Raw genomic sequence first — 20,554 nt, 5'->3', positions numbered from 1 at the left:
AGAGGTTGAGCACCTGCCTAGCAAGCATGAGGCCCTGGAGGTCAACCCCCGTACCATTAAAAAAAAAAAATTTGATCATGTACTAATTTCATAAGCCTTTTAGACACCATGTGGAAAATGTACTAAACAGCAGCTCCACACAGCTATGGATCCCTTGCCTGTGTTGACTTTCTTTATTACATTAACAACTTGATTCCATCTTCTTCCAGCCTCTAATACACCCCTTTGTCTATGAGCTCTATGCTTTTTGGTTCCCTCCAGACTCTACACAGGGAAATGAAGTATTTTATCTTCTCTGGTTAGCCTCAACACTGTACTCACAAGCATTTCTAGCTGGTGTGGTTCAGAATTCCTATGACTCACTTCACTCTTCTCCCCGAGTACCTGCTTCCTATGTGTTGAGTAACAGGCAACGCTGTGCTTTGAAATTATACCACAACTTTGAAAACTAGGATGGTTCATTCTGGCAATCTCATGGGAATAAAGCCAGTATAAAAATAAATTATTCTGTGAAGTAAACAAGAACACATTCTGAATATCATAAGAACCACACCAGTCATTAAATACCCTATACTATTAGCAGCACGATATTTGTGATTATGTACTTGTAAAATTACTGTACACAGCTGAAGTCTTCAGAAAATATAAATTATACTATAATAACTTTAAGATTCATTCTAGATTTTTATTTTTTAATTTTACTGACTACAAAGTAAATTAGATATCTGAAAAATGACTTTATTAAAGGGACAGATTCTATCATCACTTCCAACTCATGGGAAAACACATAATTTAATGTTTTTGAGCTTCCCCAGGACCTGCTTAGCTGATTATACAATCATGGCCACATACTAGAAAACTGCAGCCTGGAGAGACAAACTAAAGATAAATTAGCATCACTACTAGAAATTAACCCCCACCCCCCAAAAAAATCACATACAAACATTTAACTCTTCTATCATAAAAGATGTGTTTTTGACACTAATTCTTAGCATTTGAAATCATCATTTTTCTCCTATGTTGTTTTAGTTTGTTTTGAAAAGGCTATTTTCTAAGAGTAGATTGAAACATAGGATAAGAAAAGAAATTTCATGACACTACATACCTGATATAAAATGTACCTAGGATTTAAACAGGAAAAAAAAATTCTATTTCTCCATCTCAAGCAGAAAGGAAGCTCTATTACCACCTTTTTTGTTTTTTTTAAAACCAATGTTAATTGCTATACTAAAGAATACACAAAAAAGAACTAGGAGAGGGGGAGGGGAAGGGAGAGGAAAAAGAAGAGAAAGAAAGCGGGGGAGGGGGGAGGGGGAGAGAGGGGGAAAAACACTCCACTGAAGGCTTACCAGAGAAAAACACAATAATATAATTTAGTTAATCACAGCTCCCAGACAGACAATACTTTTCAATAAAGGCAATTCCAACAAGGAAAGAAGGCAGCACTCGGCATGCTTAAATACCAAGTGCCCCCTTGTGGACAACTGTACATATAAAATCTGTTTTAAGTTTTCTGAAACTATACATCTGTCTCCTTGGAGAGAACACAAACCAAAGGAGGTTGGCACCAGACTACCTGACGGTAGGGGGAAGTCTTGGATTGATCTACATATCAACCAGAGCAGTGAATTCTACTTCCTGCTTACTTTATGCCATACTTTTGAAAACCCATGATCCTTTCACTATATGGTTGGTGTTTTACTTTAATGTATTTTAAATGAAATACACTAATGAATGCCAATAATGCTCCAGAATTATTCATCTTAATAACTAATTATCTGACTCTAAAATGTATACTAGTGACTTTTGAATTTTTTCTAAGAATGTTCTGAAGGTGGAAATGACCAAATTCAGCCCAGTGGGACTGACTAGTCGGGTGTGCAGCAAAGTAATGGGTCCCAGGTGAGCCCAAAGTGGGCTGGTTGCCCATGAGGCAGCCCAACTAAAAGGAGAATATGCATGATGATAAAGGAGAGAAATGAATATTACAGTAGGAAGGTGGTAGAGGGCATAAGATGAAGAAAGAAGAGTGTGTCAATGCATAATAAAACTAGAAGACAGAATGTTGAACATTAAAAAGACCAAAACAGAGGATGAGGGGCTAAGTGTGTGATAAAGACACTGACCTAATGGTTTAAAGAAATTTTGTAAAACTTAAAACCAATTCTTCCTTCAAGCTTTTCCTGTTAAGCAGGGCAAAGAGAGGGGCCTTATGATCTGTCTTGTGGAAAGCTGAAACACACTTTGGAAGGTAAGCCAGAAAAAAAAACAAAAAATCACATTTCAAATTTAATTCATCAAAGGATTAATTTGAGAGTTGTCAATTTACCTACAATTTCAAATTTACCAAAAACTTGCTTTAAGGAGAATCCTTATTATTTGTAAACTCATGACCTGACATATTCTTTTTATGAATATACCTGTCAATGATAGTAAATGCTAAGTTATAACCACGTCTTGGATTTTTAATATATTGAACATTCCTTAAAATGCTACTAAATAAAGGCATATTCTTAAGAATATATTTAGGAATTTGGATTTCAGGAAATTAACTTTCTCTAAATAGATTTTCTATAAACTGATCAAGAGTCTTCCAGAGAATGCTTGAAGTGAGACTAAATATTTTCCTAAATAATGTTACTCTGTTCCAACACCTTCTGCCCCATGACTCCCACCACCAGTTAGTCTTGATGACTTAGAAGGAAGAATCCCCTGTACTACACCCATCTAATTGACAGAATGTATACACTGGTGAGATGTTTCCCTGAAGGATCCAAGTTGTCTGGGTGTAGTGAAAGACAAGCATAGTGCATTGACAGAAAACCTAGTAACAAAGAGAAATAGGAGCAGGACTTCCACTTTATAATAAAGTTGACCCCAGGGACATGGTGGTGCTTGATAGATTCTTTAAGTAACTCTTGTCACAAAAGAGGCTCTGTTGCAAATATTTTTCTGAAGATTATAGATCCCCTAATTTAGCAAATTTTGCTCTGCAATATAACCTATTGAGATACCTATAAAAATTACAGTGTCCAAGCTGGGTGTGGTAGTACATGCCTATAATCCTAGGACTAGGGAAATTGACCTATATTGTGAATTCATGGCCAGTGTGGGCTACATAGTAAGACCCTGCTTCAAAAAAAAAAAAAAAATTTCCAGGCTGCTCCAGATCTACCAAATGAGTATCTCTACACAACAACAACAACAAAACCTCAGAATATACACTTTTAACAAATGTTCTATGTGACCCTCATGCAGTTTGAAAATTAAAGAAATTCAACTTCATGTATCAACAGGCAACTAAGCACATGGTTGTGCTGAACAGCACAAGGAAATAAGCAAGCAGACAAATCACTTTCCTAGTTATAGTACAGCATCATAGAGATTCCACAGGCCTACATAAGTTAATGTAAGAAAAATGACATTGTATCATTTTTTTAGTAGTGACAGTAAAGCACTGAAATGTTACTCAAAATATTATTTAGGAACCAGCTGTGGGGCTATCATACTGAGAGCCATCAAGTTCTGATAAAAGCTCAGCTGAATCCTTATCTTTGTATCCTAACTACAAATGAATGAGGAAGCTTGGAGTGTCAAGCCAGAACCTGAAAAATAGCCAATGTTCATCAGAGACAACAAAGCCTATTTAGCCTGAATTTTTAGTTATTTGGAATTCTTAAGACAGATTCTAGTCTTCCAGTGAATGACTATAGGTCTTTGCTGGATACACTTGGAAATTCTTGGAAGGAACATTAGCTGGTGATTAGGTTCTTTTTCTAATGGATGCAAACAGAAGTAGCTATAAAACGTGTATCTACCCAGCCCATGGGAAGTAAGAGTTTTACTAAGTGTTCAATCCCTGCTGAAGTCTCTACTTTCTGGACAGGTACTGAGAACCACAAGATTGTACTGCTGTTTTGAGAAGGTCCCACAATGTCCACAACTTACTTCATAGCCAAATAAGCAAAACAATATTGCACATCTCTGAGCTTTACTCTTGCTCTTAGTCCTTTCAAATGGGTTAAGTTTACTTTCACTTGTTTAAATGAAATTTTACTTCTCCTTGATGAAGGGAAGGGAGAGAGGGAACTAACACAGTATTTACTGTGTTAGGTGCTATTCCGTTTGTCTCATCTGGCTCTAATAATCATCACAACAACCTTGCAAGGAAACTTCATTTACTCCACTTTATAGAGAAGGAAATTAGGCCTCAGAGAGATAAAATAATTTCCTCAGTATCCTGTAGTTTTAATTTGATCTACAACAGTCTGATCCCCAAAGCTATGTTTCTAGGTGAGGTAGGTTATACTATTTTCTCAGCCCTGCTCTCCTACTCTACCACATTTTCTCCAAATATCCTATACTCTAATTGGTACTAGATTACTTTCTTCGCTTTTGCACAATTTGTCTGAACTCTAGACCATATGCTTTATCCTACCCTGCACCACAAGTTGCTTGAAGAACATTTTTAGTGGGACATTCATAAAAATTTCTCCTTTCTTGGCTTCTGTGATGCCACTCTACCATTTGTCCTCTTATCTTTTCTCAATATTCCTCCTTCTCATCTTCACCAAACTGCTTCCTTAGCCAATATCTTTTTTTTAAATTTTTATTGTTTTATTATTCATATGTGCATACAATGCTTGGATCATTTCTCCCCCCTACCCCCACCCCCTCCCTTATCACCCACTCCGCCCCCTCCCTCTCCCCCCACCCCCTCAATAACCGGCAGAAACTATTTTGCCCTTATCTCTAATTTTGTTGAAGAAAGAGTATAAGCAATAATATGAAGGAATAAGGGTTTTTGCTAGTTGAGATAAGGATAGCTATACAGGGCATTGACTCACATTGATTTCCTGTGTGTGTGTGTTAGTTAATTCTTTTTGATCTATCCTTTTCTCTAGTTCCTGGTCCCCTTCTCCTATTGGCCTCAGTTGCTTTTAAGGTATCTGCTTTAGTTTCTCTGTGTTGTGGGCATCAAATGCTAGCTAATTTTTTAGGTGTCTTACCTATCCTCACACCTCCCTTGTGTGCTAAAGCTTTTATCATGTGCTCATAGTCCAATCCCCTTGTTGTGTTTGCCCTTGATCTAATGTCCACATATGAGGGAGAACATATGGTTTTTGGTCTTTTGGGCCAGGCTAACCTCACTCAGAATGATGTCCTCCAATTCCATCCATTTACCAGCGAATGACAACATTTCGTTCTTCTTCATGGCTGCATAAAATTCCATTGTGTATAGATACCACATTTTCTTAATCCATTCATCAGTGGTGGGGCATCTTGGCTGTTTCCATAATTTAGCTATTATGAATAGTGCCGCAATAAACATGGGTGTGCAGGTGCCTCTGGAGTAACCTGTGTCAGTCTTTTGGGTATATCCCCAAGAGTGGTATAGCTGGATCAAATGGTAGATCAATGTTTAGCTTTTTAAGTAGCCTCCAAATTTTTTTCCAGAGTGGTTGTACTAGTTTACATTCCCACCAACAGTGTAAGAGGGTTCCTTTTTCCCCGCATCCTCACCAACACCTGTTGTTGGTGGTGTTGCTAATGATGGCTATTCTAACAGGGGTGAGGTGGAATCTTAGTGTGGTTTTAATTTGCATTTCCTTTATTCTTAGCCAATATCTTAAATGCTAGTGTTTCCTCAGGGTTTCTATTTTTTTACTTCGTTTTTTTCTCTTGTGCTTTCACGACTTCAAGTGACACTTAGGACTCCATGATCTCTATTTTCATAGGCAACTTTCCATAGCCTGGAATGATTTCCAGCCATTTACTGACCACTATCACATGTGTAATGCATACAAAAAAACTATATTCATGACTTCCTAACATCCCAACTGACTCTGAATCCTATAGTCCTGTGCACTGCAATCCTGAAGTTATTCAAGGTAGAACCCTCAATCTTCCTTAAATACTCTCTTAGCCTCTTCCCTGCATTCATGTGTTCATAGATCATTCCTACAAATATTTTTAATTGCCTCTCTATTCCATCCACATATAATACTACCCCTCTCCCAAAATTTAATGCTGGTCTTTAATAACTCACCTTCTCTTACCTTTACCTAGACTGTGAAGAATGTTAACTGATTACTCTGCCTCAATTCTCACCAACATATGGGAATCCTTTCCCTATTGGGAGATCAGGGGAATTTTTAAAGCTATATAAAATACTTTAATTGTGTCCCATCATAAATATAAAATGCTCACATTCCCTAATATGAATTCAAACCCTTGACTATCTACTCCTGTATATATTTTCAGCCTCATTTTTCCATCACTCCTCTTATTGATTCCAGATATATTGAAATAACTGTAGATATGTGTGTCTTTAGGTAGATCAGTCCTGAGTGATTTTATCATCATCTGAAAATTTCAAAGTATACATATCCTGTGATTTTAAAATTCCACTTTTATGTATGTGTACACCCAGAGCAGGGTTGTCAGACTTGGTGTGTACCAGAATGACACATCAAGCAAGAAAGAACACAGAGGTGACAAGCTGGTTGAAGGATAGAACCTGGCCTTGGTAAAGTGCCCCAAGTGATTCTGTTACCTACCAAAGTTTGCAGAGACACTGACAAACTATAGACTAAAGACAAAATCCAGCTGGATGCCAGTGGCTTATTCCTGTAATCCTAGCTACTCATGGGCAGAGATCAGGAGGATCTCAGTTCAGAGCCTGCCCTGGGCAAATAGTTTGCCAGACCCTATCTCAAAAATACTCAACATAAAAAAGGGCTGGCAAAACAGTGTGACTGGTAGAGTGCCTCCCTAGCAAGCCTGAGGCCCTGAGCTCAAATCCCAGTACCACCAAAACCAAAAAACCCAGCCACTTCCTCTTTTTGTAAACCAAGATTTCTTAGAATGTATCCCACCTTCCTTGGGGTATTGCCTGTGGCTTCTTTCCCACTACTACAGCAGGGTTCAATAGCTATAACAGAGATCAGAAGTCTTATGCTTCAAATCTGAAAATCTAGTCTATTTATCTAGCCCTCCAAAGGAAAATCTGCCAAGTCCCAAAGGAACACTTTGTATCTGGAAACCTCTGTAAGGATGCTCACTGTGACAATGCTTGCCCCAATGAAAATTTTGAAATTCTTCAGCGTACAGTAAAATGAGATATATACATATGGTGGAATATTATACAACAGATGAAATTTGCTGTGTCTTCATGTGTTACTATGGAAACACAAAGGGCTATGTAGAATGTACAGTGTGACACTTTTCATATTCATTTTAGACACATAATACTTTTAGAAAGGTATTAAAATAAACTGGAATGATTTGCACAAGTCTATGATGATACTTTCCTATGAAAAGCAAAAGGGAAGGAGACAGGGAGGAGAACAAAAGGGACCATAACTCTGTTTACAAATTACTTTTGTTAAAATATTTGAAGTAAACAAATGCGAATGTTCTAAATACTTGTTAATTCTAACGTGTACTGTTGTTTTCATATTATTCTCCATGGAGCATGTTTTATCCAAAATTAAAGCAAAAATAACCTAAAATGTTTAATTATAGAGAAAAGTAATTGAAAATAGATAATCCAATGCAATGGAATATAAGTCTTTTATTAAAATGTACATGAAGACCTGGGTGTGGTGGCTCATGCCTATAATCCTAGCCAGTCAGGAGGTAGAGACCAAAAAAATTGTGGCTTGAGGCCGTAACAGGCAAAATGTTCATTAGACCCCATCTCAACCAATTGAAAAAAATGGGTATGTTGGGGAGTACCTATCATTGCAGCCACACAGGAAGTGTAAAGAGGAGGATTGAGGTGCAGGCTGGCTAGGACCCTATTTGAAATACAACTAAAGCAAAAAAGTGCTAGGGGCATTGCTCAAGTGGTAAAGAGTCTGCCTATCAAGTGCAAGGCCCTCAGTTCAAACCCCAGTACCACCAAAAAAATAAAAAATGTACATGAAGGAAACAAAAGCTGATTTAATTGCCTTCATTAGCATGGGATACAAAATTGCCCATGTAGTAAGATTATAATTCTATTTAAAATGTCAACAACTACCACAAAAATTAAATGAAATCTGTTTTATTCTTACTTTTTTGGCTGATTAATTTATTGGTTTGGTTTTTAAAATCAATACATGCATACAAAAATTACTAAAATAATGAACCGTCACCAGTACGTACTGTTTACTTTTGTGATTTCATTTTTTTCTTTATTTTTTCAAATAATATCAAATGAATACATAATACTTTAAAATGAAATGTGTGTCATTTTAAAAGACCTTGTGTGACAAAGCTAACTGCAAACCTGGATCCATTCTCCTTCTCTTCCTACTTATGGTCAGAAAACCAGTACATTTTCAGTCTGTCATACACAAAGATAAGCATCACTGATCTAAGAGACACTGCTGGGTGCAGCACATATACTGGTCAAAATTAGTATCTATACCTTTTGTCATCCACACGCAAGCCTACACTTTGAAGTTACTCAAAAAAGTAACTGACATCAATTTCACAAGTATGTCTGCATAGACTGCTCTTAAAGACTGAATGACCCACAATAATGACAGAGTCAGAAATGTATAAAGTATGTAAATTCTACTCTATGCCACAAAAACAATAAACTTAAGCCCTTTTCTCTACCGACTTAAAGGGAAACTTAAAACTATGTTCATGACCGAATTTCAAATACTGTTATGTCAAAGATCAAAACTTGGTATATCTTTTGTCCTTAGAAATGAGAGATATCTTGAGTGGATACAGGATCTCAGTACTCTTTGCTAAGGAGATGGATAGATACTTCTATGATAGTCCACTAGCTAGATTCCTAATCCCTGCTGCTCAGAAAACCATTCCTGAACCAGTTGTGATTTTTAGACCCTTTCCTACATTTGGCTTTAGGTTTCTTTTTTATTTCTTTTTCTTTTTTTTTTTTTTTTAAAAAAAAAACCTCAACAAGAACAAAACAGAAAAAAGGATAAAGGAGTCCAAATGGTAGGCCTATCTTCTCTAAGGTTCTAGCAGACTTGCCTATTTCAGACAAAGGTATGTTTCCATTCAAAATCTCACCTCTTTCCAGTGTGCATGTGAATCACAATTCAACAGTTTTTGCTTGTGAATTTCACTCCCTTTACCTTTCTGTCTTCAATTCCCCCAGCAGGCTCTGTGCGTCAAATAAACCTCTCCAAATAGAAAAAAAAAAAAAAAGAAAGAAAACCATTCCTGCATTTCAATGTTTAAGAAAACCTAAATATTTGTACAGGGCATTTGCCCAGAGAATACAGAGGACAATTTCCACTTATGCTAAATTTTCATTCTCTTTCTGCTTGGTCTGTATTTCCACCTTGGTTGTTCTATTATTTCCTCAGTTTTTTTTTTTTTTTTTTTTTTTACTGAAGAGAAATATAATTCTCTTCCTCTGGATCTAAACCTGTGAGAGAACCACACTTTATTAAAAAATAACACAAATCTACCAAGAAAAATAATTTTTGTCAACATGAATGTGTTACAGAGTCTGTCTCAGGTAGCAGCTGGAAAACCAACTAATTTATTCTTAAATATACTTTGAAGTACTTTACCATGTCATATCAGCAGGAGGTTATTCATACCCAATTTCTTTAGGACTGGGGCTGGGTTGTCAAGAAGCAGGTAGCACGAATATTTTATATTCTTTAGGGAGTATTTTATACTTCATATTCTACAAGTAGCATTGACATCCATCTGCAATTTAGAAAAGGCATGACAGCTGGGTAGTGGCGGTCACACCTGTCATCCTAACTACTTGGGAGGCTGATATTGAGAGGATGGCGGATCAATGCCAGCCCAGGCTAATACTTCCCACGACCCCATTTCCAGTTGGAGCAAAATGGATTGGAGGTCCATTTTGGTAGAAAGCCTGCTTTGCAAGTGCAAAGCCCTGAGTACAAACCTTAGTTCCACAAAAAAGAAAAAAAAAGAAAGAAAGAAAAGAAAAGGGGAAGGGAGAGGAGGGGAAGGAAGGGGGCGGGGAGGGGAGGAGAGAAAAGAAAAGTAAAGCCAAAAAAGAAAAAAAAAAAAGGCACTACACTCAAAGCAGCTTGAGCAGCAATTTCTCAGTGCCACAAGAGGGGGCTATGACTCTATTGCAGAGGGTAAGGAAATCCTACAGTTTTCTAGTTTAAAAAAAAAATTAATTATCCTGGTCTTCCAAGACATAGAAATATGAGTATTTCTGGCTTGAAAATAACAGAAAGAGACTTGTTTCTCAATTCATTATTAGCAAAAATGCAAAGGATTACACTTATTCAAAGAAAAATATCCATAAGTGCTCTAGTCCTCAGGAGCCCTGTGACTATATCAACCTAGTGCTCTACCAATGGCTATTCAAAAACTATCTGCTGTTATTTCAATATAACAAGCAATACAGTATAGCACAGTGAAATGAGTACAGGTTTTTTTAGGGGGAGAAAATTTGGCTCCAAGCTTACAGACTGTGTAGACCTGAGCAAATCCCTTCATCTTTTTAAGCTTAGACACATACATTAAAGAAAATACTAACCTTTATCTCATGGGGGTGCTGTAAAGCATAAGGGACATAAAATTAATTTACATACTATATATATTTATTAAAGACAAATTATTGCCATTGTAATGTAAATCCTACAAATTCAGCTGAGTATTGTATTTTCATTTTCAAAAATGTACTTTAGCTTTTCACAAGTTCTCCATGCTTTTTCTGATATTTTGAAATAAAAATACAGCAAGTGTTCTAAGAAAAAGGCTATTTCTAAGCTTGCTCTGGGCTCAACATAAGTTGTGCTTTGGGCTTTCTCTGTATCTTAAGGGCAAATCTGAATGACTAAAAGACCAATGGATGTGGCATATAAAGTATAAAACATAAATTCAAGTAATAAACTCCCACAAATGGGAAAGAAATAACTAAGGACAACCAGGTGAAAAAGCAGCTGGGTCAGCACAAGGTTCTAGGCTCACTATAGAGTTTAATTTCATGGGTTCTCTGTTAGGTTGTATACTATTTTATATAATTATTTATGTATGTGCACACATGTAGATGTATATATGTAAGTGTGTGTACGCATGTGTATGGAAGGAATAGACACATTCTGATTTCCAGTCAGCCTGACAGAACAGTGAGATTCCTTTCTTCCATTTTGTTTTACCTTCACCAGAATCCCTGCTCAACTTTGTAAGAGGGAGATTATGTTGATGGCTTTGTTCCTCATTACTGGATTCCTTGAATACCAGGAAACAGCTCAACTAACAAAATATTTTATTTGGATTTTGCCAGTCTTTAAACCTTTGTTTAGAATCTGGGAAAGATGTACATAATTTCCCTAGTTATTCCTTTTGTTCAACCATCCTTTACTTACCACTGGCATTCGTTCATAGACACGAATAGAAGATAGTCTGTCTACAACAAAGCAAATATGAGCAATTGATATTTCATCAGTTTCAACTCAACTTATAAGACATACATATTATTGCTTTTGTACCTGAAGGATTCCCACGGAATTTTTCCATTTTCTCTTCAAGGGATATAATTTGCTTTTCTAGTTGATCATTCAGCTCGAGTTGGGTCTCATAACGGGTTTTCCATTCACCACCTGAGTGGAAAGGGGGAAAAATCAAGATCACTTGATTTTTTTTTCATAAAAAAATCAAGATCATTTTTAATGAATAAATGAAAGATGGCTTTTATTAAAATAACACAAACCAACTCAATCTTACTGTGTTTCTCTACTTGACATTATTAGCGATACAGATAAAACTACAAGGAAATAATGTTAATACCTTAACATTATTCTATTAGTTATGTCAGATTGCAGACCCACCCTCAGGTTACCATATGTCATAAGTCAGGTTACTCACTACGACTATCATACTTGCTTTTTTTCCTTATTCTTCACCTCTTTTATTCTTTACCTCCTTAGGAAGTCCTCATTAGAAGAAATAGCAGAAACATGTTTCTTTACTTGGAACTAAAAATATTCACATATAACACCCTAAAGAGGAACAACCTCCCATCCGATGTCATGTTTGCTACCTCCATCTCCTTTTTCTTTTTTTTTGGTGGTATTGGAGTTTGAATTCAGGGTCTTGGGCATTCTAGGCAAATGCTCTACCACTTAAGTCATGCCTCCAGCCCCACTTTTTTTTTGGAAAAAGATTTCTGAACTCTGTTTAATAATTACCACTTATGTGTTTGTTACATGTAAATCACAAGATGCTTCACATGTTAACTAATTTAGTCCTCATTTTTAAAAAGTTTATTATCCATTTTACAAATGAGGAAACTAAGGCTCAGAGATGTCAAATAGCATTCTTAAGATGATAGATGAAGAGCTATTAAAGGAGGAAATGGAGTTTTATACCCAGTTTTACCTTACTTAACTGATAAATAATACCATGTACATATAGCCATCTCTTCAGGCATTGTTCTCTTTAGCTGGTTTCTTTCACTAAAATCCTTGGGATAATAAGGCCAAAGCATTTATCTTATTGTTGGGAATGGCATGGGGGAGTAGGATGCAGACTAGAATTAAAAGGTCTTTGTCCAGCTTCAAGGCCCAAAACCTTGAAAGTCAGACTGTATGAAGAAAAAAAGTCAGGCGCCAGTAGTTCACACCTACAATCCTAGCTACTCAAGAGGCAGAGATCAGGATGATTGCAGTTCAAAGCCAGCCTGGGCAAATAGTCCGTGGGACCCTATCTCGAAAAAAACTTCACAAAAATGGGGCTGGTGGAGAGGCTCAAGGTGAAGGCCCTGAGTTCAAGCCCCAGTACCACAAAAAAAAAAAAGAAAGAAAGAAAGAAAGAAAAAGAAAAAAAAGCCAGCTTATTTTTAAACTTTAAATGGTCTTTACAAGACCGAGCTAAGTTCTGCTACGTAATGGTCAATGGAAGAGTCTAGGGGAGAATAATAGCACATACCACTGCCAACCTCCTTAACCCAGACACAGGCTTCCTTTATACCTTTATTTACTAGGCAAATGTGGGTTGACCAAAGTAAGTGCCTAACCACACTTCCAAACTGAAACTGAAAGTAATTAATCCAAATGCTTTAGGGAAGGAAAATAAAATAAAGCCCTAAAAACTGACCATTTTTCCAATAGGAACCACTGAGCCCAGATGGAATTCTCTTGATAATTGGTTAGCTGAAGTCTCTCTTTGTCATTCTACCTCATTTCCCATGACATTCAAAGCAAGAATGGATACCAAAAAAATAAATAATAGTTTATTTTTGACATGAGTATAGTTTATAAATTTGCCTCTATTTTACTTTAAAATATTGACCTAAAGATCATCAAATTTGGGTAAGCCTAATAATAAACTACAATGTATTAATGAGGCAAACTAGAAATAGGGAAAGAAGCCTACCAGGGGGCTCCACCCCCCTCAGAAAAAGGTCACCCTCATGCTTAATTCCTCCTTGTCCTCACCCAGAATTCTCCTCCAACATCCCCTTAGTTGCAAATTCCTTTGCAGATGTAAGTTTCCCAAAAGACAGGGAAATCTCTTGGCTGGCTCACGCTGAAAAATTCCCATTAAAGGGGAATTTGTCCTCAACCTGACCTCAGGTAAAGCCCTCTACTTAAGACCTTATGAATATTAGTCACATCTCACATTTCAAACATACAGTTAAAAACTTGGGAATCAGCCTAAGTGTATATGCAGAATGTCTCATATCAAGACTTTATCAATCAAACCTGTCAATCATCCTAGTCCTTCCTGCAAAGACTGTCTAGATTGCTCCCCCCTCCCCAATTTGCCCTTACAACTTATAAATTGACCTTTGAACAAAGATCAATCAGGGCTCTGATTCATCTGGCCAGAGCCCTCTGCTCTTTCTTCTGCAGTACCCATACTTTCCTTTTCCTTTCAATAAAAGTTTGCTACTGCTTTGCAATCTGTCCAATGCTTTGTTCTCAAACACAAGGACCTGAGATCTTCTTGATACTGGAGTGTTGTTTCTGAGTTCATGTCCTGGTGTAGTTAATGACTGAAGATGCCAGACCAGGAGTTAAAGCAAGCACAAAGTTTACTGAAAGGATAGCAAAGCATCCTGAAGGATGGGACTTAGTGAAAGAGCTAAGTCAAAGAATGGCTGAAGTCTAGGAGATGATATAGGGCAATAACAAACTTATGTCCAACTATTTTACTTTGTAGCCACATCTATAATTAGCTGCTTAATTAACTTTTTATCAACCTCATCCTTATGGGACTGGGCATTCCAGGAGGCCCTTGTTAGTCCATCCTGTCCTTGAGACCTGCCATATACATTTTAGGACCACCACTCATTATTTTGGTGATAACCCCTTTTTGTTTATCTCGGGAAACTTTGCTGTGTTACTTTCCTTTAGGGGTCTATATTTCATCTCTTTAGATGTTTGTCTTTAAGAATGTTTGTCTCCCTTATCTAGGAGAAAGACCACTGTACTTTATTATCTGTTCTCATGTCTCCTTAGATATTTGCTTTTAAGGGTGTCTTCCTGTCTCCTTTATCTAAGACAAAGTTACTTTGGTCTTTTTTTTTTTTTTTAACAATCCCAGAGCCATTTCTGTCATTTATTCTCCTTCACAGTGAGAGTCCTCTTTTGGAAAGGTCTTAATCCTTTTAAAAGGGAGGCACACTCATGGCCAAATCACTTCTTAAAAGCCTCAACCTCTAATATGATCGATAGATCATATTAGCAACACCTGAATTGTGGGACATAATAAACCATGGCACCCTGCATGGACTTTAATAATTCAGTTGTGTTTATATTGTTCAATACATTTGTAATGATTACAGTCATGAAGTTTTGTTAAACTGAAGATAAAAAAGATGAAAATGTTTTTAACATGGAAAGGAAAAAACCTAACATGGCACTCTAGCAGGCACTAGAGATACAAAAATAAAAATCAGATACAGCCCTTGAGCAGCAGGACTAGTCAGGAGGAAAAGACAGCTGCAACATTTGAGAACATTCTTGGTTAAGTGGGTGCTATGGAACACATGGTACATCCAGTCTGAAAGAAAATTAAGGATAAGAAATCAAGACTGAAGGCAAGGAAATGCTTCTTGGGGGAAATGACACCTGACCCAATCCAGAGACGGTTAAAAAAAAGATATTCAAGCAGTGACACCAGCAAGGACAAAAAGCCAACATGCCCAAAATAGGAGGAGACATATTGGGAGTAAAGTTCTCCCAATTTTCTGGTGATTTCAGGATGAAATTTAAAAATCCCCAAAATAGCTTAGTGAGTTTGTCACCCCTCCTCTTAGTAGCATATGTATGTGATTTGGATCAAGTTGTTTTCTTTTTGTGCCCTCACTTTTTCACATATAAAATAAGGATAAAGTTCCTAGCTTCAGGATAATGGGAGGATTTATTAAATATGTAAAATACTTAGGGCACTTCAGGTTATGCAGAAAATGCTATGAAAGTTAGTTGTTATTGATACTATTTTTATCACTATGATCACATAAGAAATTTGTCTCAGAAGTGCTTCCCAAAGAGGCAGCACTGTACTACTACAAGTAATGTATAAGGTGCCTGTTTCTCTGTCTTTCCTTTTAATCTCTACTTCTTTGATAGGCAACAAATTGTATGTGTTTCAATTCAGATTTTTTTTTGGCCAAAAGACAATTTGACTTTTTCATACTCATGAGTTGCCTCTTTAAGTCCTATTCATATTTGTTTTCCAGTTGAATTGCAAAGAATACAAATGTAGTGGAAACAGACCTTGTGTCCATCATCTGGACTACTAATACTTTTCCTAGTTGGCTGTATGATTTCTCATATATGCCTTTTTTTCTCTTAAAGGAAAGTTAATTTTTCTGAAGTCATACATAATTTCTACAGGGATTTATTACTCTTAAACCAGGAAAAGATGTCTTTATTCATTTACATTTTTTGCTGATGTTATATTTAACTATAAATTGATTTTCAAATGAACTATAAATTCACTACTTAACTAAAATTCATTTAGCTCCCTTAAATTCCAATAAAACATTACTGGCAATTAGCTCCTTTGCTCGGAAATCTTTCCCAAATGGGACAGGCAGGTTAACGTTATTTCCTTGGTAGAGAGGAGAGAGTAATAGTAAAGTGAAAGCTTTGTTACTGTTATGGACTGAATGTTTATGTGGCCCTCAAAATTCATATGCTTAAGGCCTATCCCTCAATGACTGTATTTGGAGGTAGGACCTATGAGAAGGTGATAAAAGGGTTAGGTCATAACACTGGGGCCTTTATTCTGTAGGATTAGTATCCTTATAAGAAGAGATACAAGAAAGCTAACTTGCTCTGATCTCTCTGTCTCTTAATCTCTCTGCCTGGTGAGGACACAGTGAGAAGGCAGTTGTCTATAAGGTAGAAAGGAGGGCCCACCAGCAACTAAATCATCCAGTACTTTGGTCTTGGACTTGCCAGTTCCCAGAACTGTGAGCAAATGAATTTCTGTTTAACTCACTGAGTGTGTGGTATTTTGTTATGGAAGCCTGCATTGATCATTTGGTACTTTCTCATTTCAGTGTATGGAGCAGGCTTTGTTTGAAATAATCCATTCCCTAAAATCATAAAGAAAAATAGTCTTCCCCTGTTTTTATAAATATCTGAAAGACTAACTAAAAAGACTGGATTTTTTAAATTAGATGAACCTAACTCTGTCCTGTTTTTTATGGCATTACAACATGGTTTTAATAAGCTAGACTTTGTTTCTATTCTGAGTTAAATTGTTTCTTCCCATTCCTTTACCTCTAACAAGCTCCCCCAATCAGTCACCTCCCCACCAAGTTTATCCCCCCAAACCTCAACCTCTGCTGCCTCCAAATGTGACTGTATTCAGTAGCAGGGCATTTAGTAGCTTTTAAATAAGTGATTTAAGGTAAAAGGAGGTTATATGTGTGAACCTTAATTTAATACTACTGATGACCTTATCAGAGGATATCAGAACCCAGAGATAAAGACCATGTGAACACAGGGAGAAGATGGCATTAAGTAACCAAGGAGAGAGACCTCCAAAGAAACCAACCCAGTCAACACCTGACCTCAGATTTCTAGACTCCAGCATTGTGAGATAGTAAATTTCTGTGGTTTTACCTATCTTATTTGTGATACTTTGTTAAGAGAACCTGAGCAGACTAACATACTATCTATTCTCAATTCATTTTTCAGTTTTAATGACTATAGCTTTATTACGTCTTTTAGACATTCCTCTCCTCCAATTTCTTATCAGTTATACCTGTGTATCTATTCATTCAGTTAATTTTATAATATTCAAGTTAAGGAAAAACTCTAGGTATTAAGACATATCAATAAATTAAGTTGATGAGAACATGAGCATATTTATAATATTCACTCCGCCCATACAGGAAAAGTACAAGTCCCTCTTCTTAATAACATACGGATAATAATGAAGATGCTAAGAATCTCAACACATTATTCCTCAAACAACCATATGGGTACTATTGTCTTTTAATCAATTTGCAGATAAGGAAATTGAATAAATTTATTTAAAGTTATATATATTTAAGTTCTACAGCTGTGATATTAAACTCTGGGGCCATCTGACTTAAAGTTAAGTGTTCTTTTTACAGGTTAGCCCCTAGCATTTTCCCCCCTTCAAGACAGATTCTCAGATGTCAAGGTCTTAACACAGTAATAGCTGTGTATTATGAGTAGTACATATTCATGAATTCACAAATATGTCTCTAGTAGAAATTTCCTGATGTCTAGCAAACAATAAGTTTATCTCACTAACTATAAGGTGACTTTTTTTCCTTTCTTTTTTTTGTAAGGTGTGGGGTCAAATCCAGAGGCTATACATGGTAGGCAAATGTTCTGCTACTGAGATACATCCCCAACACCCTTTGTGCTGTTTTTCGTGTCACCCATCAACAAATCTCGGACGTTTAGCAAAACATGCACTAAGTGCAAACTGTCTTGATTTTTTTCCTCTAGGAATTTGTTTTTTTAAGGTAAGAATTCAGATTACAATGTTATTCTGTAGGCTTAGTCTTCTGTGTTGTCTCTTCTTATAGGTCCTGCTATATTTGATGTCAAACAAATGATCAGCCAGGAGCGATGGCTCACATCTGTAATCCTAGCTAGGATCAGGTGGAAGAGATCAGGAAGATCATGGTTTGAAGCCAGTCTGGGAAAATGGTCTGTGTGACCCTTTCTCAAAAAATAAAAAACAAAAACAAAACCATCACAATAAAAGTGGAGTGGCTTAAGATATAGGCCTTGAATTCAAGCCCCAGTACCCGCCCCCCCCCAAAAAATACAATCAGATATTTTACGGACTGCGTTAGCATTGCGGTTAGGATCATCAAAAACCCTATTTCCTAACTTGCTATTGCTGACATTTTTTGAAAATAAACATTTCTTTCATCATTGTAACCACCCTTTTTTGAATGCACTAGGTTTTTTAAGTTGAACCTGTAGAAAGTTCTGTATATTGTTATAAAAACCTGAAAATTGCAATAATTCTGTATCTTTCCTATCTAAATAACTATCACTCATTTATTTTTAATGTTTTATTGCTTGACTAGAACAATATTCCATTGTAATGACAGCGGGCATCTTTGTTTTTTTTTCTGCAGGAATGGAAACGCCTCTGATGTTTTATTGAAAGTATTCTTTTCCTTGTTTTGAAATATGGAAGACAAAAGAAACTTATGAAAAGAATTTAGCATGTAAAGGTGAACTTTAAAAATGTTTCATGTATTAATATATTACTTAATAACCAAAGAAACTTAAGGCTAGAAATTAGATTATGACAACTCAAAGGAGAGGTTCAAGATGTGTGGGGAGCAGATTATGAGAAGCCTATGAGAACCTGACATAAGCAAAACTGGGTTGGCATGGCCCCAGCCACAGAAGGGGGCGAGGGCAAAATGCAGCATGGCTGCTTTTCCTAGGTTGTTTACTTCAGAGAGTAGTGATCACAGGTTTCTCCTGTTACAATGCTACCACTCCGGAGAACTGTGACTCCATCTCCTTATTTGCCACTGTATATAAAAGACAAGCTGGAGGAGGACATGAGAGGGGCTGCTGCTGTTGTGTGTCTGCAAGTCTAAGGACCAAGACTTTACAAATTATGTTAGAGATTAGAGGAAACATGGGACAGTGCCAGTCTAAGGACCAAGACTTTAAAGAATAGAAAAGAAGTAAGGTGTTAAAGAACAAAGAAAAGAAGCAGAGTAAAAGAAGAGAAGTAAAAGTGGCTGTTGTGTGTCTCCATCCAAGTGCCCAGCACACCTGACCCCAGCTTTGTGCACATTTGTCTTCTATCTTTTGTCCTTTCTGCATCTCCAGTTGCCCCCGGTTAGGTTTCTAAGATGAGCTTGTGTGGGTTGTGAGAAAGATGGAGATGTGGATTTGTCCTGTCAGTAAGTGGTAGTATTTTATCCCATATGACCAGAGAAAACACTTAAGAAGTGAAGAGAAGTCAGAGGACTGAGACCTGGGACATTCTAAATCTTTCTGGAAATTAGGAAGAGAAATGACAAGGGCCCAGTAGGTAGGAAGACAACTTAAAAGTGTGGTATACTAGAGGCCAAGTGACCAAAGGGTTTTATGGACAAGGTCATGATCAGTTGTGACAATGACACCGACAGGTCAAGTAAAATGAGGACTGAGAGTTGATTTCAGCAAACTGGAAATCACTGGTGACTTTGATCAGAGAAGTTTCAGTTGAATGAAAACAAAATTTATGATGGGAGTGAGTTCAAGAGAAAGTGAGTCAATTATGTTTGTATTGTACAAATTTGACCCATTTTTACCCCGAAAAGAACAAATGTCCCAAAACTTCAGTGAACCATGGTTCACTCCTCTAGATGAAAAACACTGAGGAGCAAATTTAAGCATAAGAGGTAGAAAGAAAAGGCTAAGAGTATGGGCTTTGAAAGCAGAAAGCCTGGATTCAAATTCTAGACCAATCCCTTATCATCTCTGTAGCCTTGAGAAAGTCACTTAGAAGACTGGTTTTTTAATCCATAAAATGGGATAATGCTTTTCTTGAAAGGTAGTTGAAAATGCACTAAAAGCACTAAATACTACCTCTTCTCATTAAGAAAAAGTCACTTAAATGTTTTCTTCTGTTCGTTGTCTTATTACTAAGCTTTAAGATGATGAAATTCAGAATTAAAACATAAAACCAGCTTTCTGCATATAGTTTCCTACGAATCCCAAACAGCTCCAAGAGCCACCATGGGAATATGAAGTCATTTGTACTTGGGTGTGTTGCTCTTTCACCTAAAACTTAATTCAGTGACAAGCCAGATTTGATTAAATAAGGATAGATGGGAAAAAGTAGAAATAGAAAACCATTTTTGAAGAGTTCTGTTATACAGGGGCAGTAAAAGGGAATGAGAGTTGGAAAATGATGGGCAAAAAGAATTTTGTCTTTTGTGCGTTAGGTAAACATGTATGTGTTGGGGATGATCCAATGGATCAAGGAGAACAGATGCTACGGCAAAGAGAAGGGACCATCACTGCAGTGATGTCTTTGAATAGTGTGAGTAGAATGGACCTATGCACAGGTAGAGGGTTAACCTGAGATAAGAATTAGGCCAGACCATCCACAGGCACAGGACAGA

General features: G+C 36.8%; 1 protein-coding gene across 1 annotated transcript in view; it reads right to left on the bottom strand.

Annotated features, from left to right (window-relative positions):
- The window catches only part of Sohlh2 (spermatogenesis and oogenesis specific basic helix-loop-helix 2), a 135,473-nt gene that overhangs the window by 109,089 nt on the left and 5,830 nt on the right, over positions 1–20,554 (bottom strand). Inside the window, 3 exon segments of the mRNA XM_074043547.1 lie at positions 10,505–10,522; positions 11,337–11,377; positions 11,460–11,570. Of these exon segments, the coding sequence (XP_073899648.1) occupies positions 10,505–10,522; positions 11,337–11,377; positions 11,460–11,570 (170 nt within the window).

Source organism: Castor canadensis, chromosome 10 (assembly GCF_047511655.1).
Source record: "Castor canadensis chromosome 10, mCasCan1.hap1v2, whole genome shotgun sequence".
NCBI classification, from domain to species: Eukaryota; Metazoa; Chordata; class Mammalia; order Rodentia; family Castoridae; genus Castor; species Castor canadensis.
This window is presented reverse-complemented; position numbering and strand designations above follow the sequence as displayed.